Source organism: Macrobrachium nipponense, chromosome 47 (genome assembly GCF_015104395.2).
Source record: "Macrobrachium nipponense isolate FS-2020 chromosome 47, ASM1510439v2, whole genome shotgun sequence".
NCBI classification, from domain to species: Eukaryota; Metazoa; Arthropoda; class Malacostraca; order Decapoda; family Palaemonidae; genus Macrobrachium; species Macrobrachium nipponense.
In genome coordinates, this window is record NC_087222.1 from 34376058 (window position 1) to 34382057 (window position 6000).

At 50.8% G+C, this 6000-nt stretch overlaps 1 protein-coding gene across 1 annotated transcript in view; it reads right to left on the bottom strand.

Annotated features, from left to right (window-relative positions):
- LOC135204872 (multidrug resistance-associated protein 1-like) overlaps window positions 1-4250 on the bottom strand; it is a 62899-nt gene extending 58649 nt beyond the window's left edge. The window contains 1 exon segment of the mRNA XM_064235094.1: window positions 4136-4250. Coding sequence (XP_064091164.1) covers window positions 4136-4216 — 81 coding nt within the window. The 5' untranslated portion in view covers window positions 4217-4250.
- Window positions 4251-6000: the final 1750 nt, after the last annotated feature.

Here is a 6000-nt window from a genome sequence, read left to right on the forward strand (position 1 = left end):
TTCCCTTCCCTCCGTTAAGGAGGAGAAGGGAATGGGGGAGGAATTGGATACTCGCTCGCCTTCCCAGTGGAACTAGCAGTTGGAGAAGAGTAGGAACAGCCATCGCCTTGCGGCGATGGCCTCTCGAGTCTGGGAAAACGTATCGTCAGGAGAAAACGTTTCCCCGCGGAGGGTTACGAACTCTCACTGTAGGTAAGGGTCTGCCGCCACTGTGAACGTCGTCTGGGTGGGGCTGATCGACACCTGACAGGAGAGAGCCGATACCGTCCTCCGACTCATTCCAGTCCTCGTCGAGGTCGAAACCTCTCAGGAGGACCGAAGGCGTATTCAAATACGGTGTCCGAAGACACGTAGAAACGCCGCTGTCGCAGTAGAGGAGGTGGAAGTAGCTTGATCGACCGGCCAGAACTGAGAGAGCCTTCTTATCCGGAGACGAGAGACTCTGGTTCGAGACAGAATCGGCAAGTTCCGATCGCGGCAGACCCACCGTCGGTTTGGGTTCCCTCTCGGGCCCCAAAACGACTCGAGCAGAGACGTGGGCTCTGCTGGTGGGAGCGGCAATCCTTCCGCAAGGTCATTATGCTGACGAATCAGCTTAAATGACTTCTGCAAATTCCTCTGTATCTCGGGAGTAACCGTGTCTTGCGGAGTAGGACCGTCCAGTCCCTCCAACAAGAACAGATCCCGAGATACTCCTCCTTCAGAAGGAGGAACAGCGGCAGACCCCTGACGGTCGCCTCCAGCTACTTGCGCGTATGTCCTGGTCGGTCCTAGAACCGTGCCTGGTCCATACGGCGTCATAGCGGGATCGCGAGCGGCGCACCTCTCGCGATCACTCATAGGTACCTCGCTCCTCCCGGTGTAGCCCGAGGAGGTTGAAGGTACAGGAGAGGCAGACCTGACGCTCCCCCTAGCTCGCTGGCAGGACCAGCGTGCTTGGAGGGCTGCTGCTGATCGTCCACGGCCGCCAGTGGCGATCGAGCAGCAGGCCTAGCCTTGCCGCTCGCCTGGGGCGAGAGGCTCGGCTGAGAACGTCGACGCTGATCTCTAGCGTCAGGCGAGCTGTTGCTGGTTACCGTCTCCGCCCGGTCCCGATGGGAGCGGCGTCAGGTGACCTGCTAGGCTCGTTTGTCGCGGTGAGACCGGCGAGCGTCCTCTCGGCGCGTCTGAGCCGCTGGTACCAGCCGTGGCTGGTACCGACGACCGCGGGGACCGGGGGACCCCTTCCTCGCCTCAACCCGTGGCTGGTCAGCGACCGTCACTTCAACCCGAGCAGCCAGCTGGTCGCTGCGAGAGCGTCACTGGCCTAGCGAGAGTCGTCTGCACGACACTCGCCAGTCTTCTGCTCCGCGCTTCGGTCTTGGCGGCGAGCGAGCTCGAGTGTCAAGACTTTGGCTGGACGGTCCTCCCGCGGGAGACCGTCCACTCGGTACTTCTCGCTAACGAGAAGCCGAGGCGGATCCTGGTTTAGCGGCAGAACCGCTAGAACCAGGCGAGGAAGTGCCAGCCGAAGCTGGTACTCCTCTGGTCCCCGTCTTCTTCTCCTTGGTAGAAGAAAAGACGGGCCCTGTTCCCGAGGGAGCAGGAGGACCAGCAGAAGAGTTCCCCGAATCGCCGGAGCGAGACGGGCCCTTAGAAGGGCCCGAAGGAGCCTTCTTAGGGGGGAAAAACCCGGGTTACCAGCTGGTCGCTGCAAGAGCGGCCGCTGGCCTGGCAAGAGTCACCTGAGCGTCTCTCACCAGCCTTCTGCTCCGTGCCGCGTCTTGGCGCCGAGCGAACTCTGGCGCCGAAACTTGGCTGCACGGTCTCCCCGAGGGAGAACGTACACTCGGGATCTCTCGCGAAACGAGGAGACCGAGCCGGAACCTGGCGTAGCGGCATCGCCGCTAGCACCAGGCGAGGAAGTACCAGAGCTAACCGATACTCCTCTGGTCCCCGTCTATCTCTTCCTTACGGAAGGGGAGACGGGCCCCGCTCCCGAAGGAGCAGGAGGACCAGCAGAAGGACCCCCCGTCCCACCGGGTGGGTGGGACGGGCCCTTAGAAGTTTCCCGAAAGGAGACTTCTTAGGGGGAAAGGCAGCCTTCTTCTTCTTCGGCTTATGGGCCTTAGAAGTCGAAGGGGAAGAGGCAGCAGCAGACGATGAAGACGAAGATGACAGCTTCCTCTTCTCCTCTTCCTCGTCAGCTCACGCAGGACAGTCGTCAGGTCCTCCATCCAGGCCGGAGCCGGGGCTATTGCCGAAGCAACACACGCCCGACTGCACCTGTCCCGGAAGGACCTGGACTGGGAACTGGGGAAGACACACCGTGGGCAGGACCAGCATGGACAGGCACAGGAACCAGGAGCGACAGGAACAGCAACCAGCTCAGGAGCGGCAGGAACAGCAGCAGCGGTAGACCCAGAAGGACAGCAAAGCCAACAGCGGGAATCACATCAGCGGCAGGTACGGCAGGCCCAGCGATCGCCACTCGTAGAATCATCGGCAGCCAGCGGAACCTGGGTCCTGGCGGTCGGTCCAGGGGCGAGCTGCTGGAAACAGCGGAAGTCTGGGGCAGGCAACACGAAGAAAAACAGGCGGCGGCGGCAACCCCACCTCGGTACTGGCTGCGGCCCTAGTAGCGGCAGACGGCGTCATCGACACAGCATGGGGAGTGTAGACCAGGAGGGGGGGGGAGCAGCATAAGCGGCCGTGGTAGTAGTGGAGACCGCCCCAGACCTCGCTGACGCTGCAGCAGCCCGTGGATGCTAGGCACGCCCTGCCTCCGCGGTGGTCCATACCTGTCCAAGGTCGTCTCCACGGATGTAGCACCTACGGTAACATAGATAGATTAGTAAGAGGGGTTCCCTCACGCACGGGGGGAAGACATGCCCCACCCCGAACGCAAGGAAGAACCCCAAAACACAAAATACAACGAAGAAGCTGAGCGGGCAGGAAGGAAGACGAAGAATCCGGAACCAAGGGAGTCGCGGGAGAGCTTTACGACGACTTCCTGGCAGACCTTCGCTTCCCCTACCCCCGCACAGCAGTGAAAAGTAATATGAAAATGAAACAGAATACTGGCCCTTGCGATTCACTTCATAGAACTTAAAGGGGAAAAGATCAATCCCCGGGTAAGAACGGAAACTTGATCCAATAATAGATGCTATCATAAAATATATATGAAAATGAAACAGAATACTGCACTTGCGATTTCATTTTTAACATAAAAAATCGTAAGGATCAATTCCCGGGTAAGAACGAAAATTGATCCAAATTAATTCATGCAAACTTAAATAAATGAAAAGGAAAATGAAAACGAATGATTCAATTGCGAATCCACTTTTCATTGCATTCTATTATACAAAATTAAAAGGCTCGTGCCGAGCGCAATCACACTCTCGGTAACGAACGCACCAGGGCAAAAATATAATGAAAAGAGTACTTACATTTTTCAATTACACACTTTCGCCCAAAATACATGACTCGGCGCGAGCGCGCCCGCCCTCGGCACCGAGACATAATTCAAGGGTTCAATTCATGAAAAGAGAGGAAATCGCCGCATCTACGGCGATAACTCCATGTTGGTTCATAATTAAGTAATGAAAATGAAAACAGTGTACTTACAGTTTCATTTTCAAGTCAAACAAACATTAGTAAGAAAACACAATATAACAAAGCATACGACGATGAAGCGGGCAGAGAGCGATGACGAACACGTCCTTCACACCCGCGGCCGAAAGCAAAAGTGATTTGTTTACCTCCCAGTCGCGCGGCGCGCGACTGTCGGACAAGCAGTTAACTACCGTTCTCCCCTTGTTTGAAGCTTACGACCGTTCCAGCTGCCGCTAGCTACTTCCTATTGTTAAAGGACCGATGGTTTGTATTACGTATCGGAACAAATGATCAAATAAAGGCAAAATATTGAAAATATGACATTGCCTTTACTTTTACAATGCTGACATTTATACCGTCTCTATGTTGGCAACAACATGAGCTACAGAATAACCGTATAAAGTACACGTAGGTCTAAAGCATGTCGTAATTACCAGCTGTATGTATTAATCAATAATAATCTTACCTTTTCACATGTTTGTTTATTATAAACAAACCAAGGTTATATGTTATTATGAATAATTAATAATTATCAGCTTACCGAATATAACTGTTCAGACATGTACGATATCCAATTCTGATTTGTCGCATTGCCCTCTGTGGATGTTTCACTGGGAGCCATGTTGTCCAGTCCAAAGGTTCAGTAGTCCACTAGTAAGAGAAAAAAAAAATTATTAAAACATAATCAAAATTAACAGAGAGAGAGAGAGAGAGAGAGAGAGAGAGAGAGAGAGAGAGAGAGAGAGAGAGAGAGAGAGAGAGAGAGAGAGAGAGAGACTAATATATCAAAGAGGCTATTCAACCCTTTCCTTAGAAATGGTCTGAAGAGCTAACTTAGCCTATGTGAAGATAGGTTGTATCTCGGCACTATATCTGACTTTCCTATTGCAAACCAAGTTATTAGGCTCAGTAGATCTATATGGAATAGCTCTGCGTCGGGTATTTCTTTGGAAATTACAGTTTCCTGTGGCATTTGGGTGGCTTATTAAGAATTTACCATTATTTTTAGCAGGTCGACTGTAATTAACCCCCAGGGGTTAGTATTAATCATGGCGAAATACATTTGACGCCCCAATCCCTAGTGGCTGTCATATTCAGGGGAACATTCCTTGCAGTCTGTGCGGAGTTATTGCCTGGAATTACCTTAGGCTCAAATATTAGACATTCTCTTACTATTACACAATAATGTTATTTGCCAAGTTTGATTGAATCATAACAAAACTCGAAGTTGACCAGCCAAATAAATAAATTGTGGCACCATGATTTTAACAAATTATAAAGTAAAATAAATGATTGACTGTATTAGGAATGTGGGCCAACAGCCGAGCATTGGGACCTACGAGGTCATTCAGCGCTCAAATGGAAATTGACAGGTTTGAAAGGCGTAACAGAAGGAAAACCTCAAGCAGTTAAGAGTGTGTTACGGAAAGTAAGAACATGAAACGAGACACAGTAAAAGGAACGAAGAGGGTTGCAGCTGGGGGGGGGGGGGGAACTACACCTCCTATGGATGAATATTTTTAAATAGGTTAAGACATGTGACAGAGCTAAGCAAATAGCAATTAAGTGTGAAAAAATGACATTGTTATGATACAATAAAGTTCATACATACTTACCTGGCAGATATATACATAGCTATAGACTCCGTCGTTCCCGACAGAATTTCAAAATTTCGCGGCACTCGCTACAGGTAGGTCAGGTGATCTACCGCCCTGCTCTGGGTGGCAGGGCTAGGAACTATTCCCGTTTTTCTAATTCTAATCTCTCTCTCTTCCACCTGTCTCCTGCGGGGAGGCTGGGTGGGTCCTCCAATTGTATATATCTGCCAGGTAAGTATGTATGAACTTTATTGTATCATAACAATGTCATTTTCATACATTCAACTTACCTGTCAGATATATACTAGCTGATTGACACCCTTTGGTGGAGGGCAAGAGACAGCTAACTAACTGACTAGACAGGTAAACAACATATGTTGTAGGTATTAATAAACCTTAGTTCCTACCTTTTTTAGATGGAAGACTTTTCGTGCTACTGCCCAGAGTCTGCTTCATCTCAAGAGCCTTAGCGAGATAGTGATCTGTGGCCAAGAGTTCTTGTGGATCTGTCGATGGGGTCTCTTCCACTTACTCGACAGAATCCTAACTGGCGTTTGTCAATGGGAGCACATCCGCTTATATGACACACGCACTAATTTAAGGAGCACACAACCAATCCCGATCACCCGATCCTAACCCGTGTTAGTTTCTAAGATTGCCTAGAGTTTATCCCCAAACTCTTTGCAAACAACCACAAACTCGAAACTCATACATACAAAAATAACAAAATTTTTGTACCCTCTAATAGTCAGATGTCACTCGATTTTCAAATGAAGAGAAGTGAAGGCCGCCTGTTTCGACTACTGAC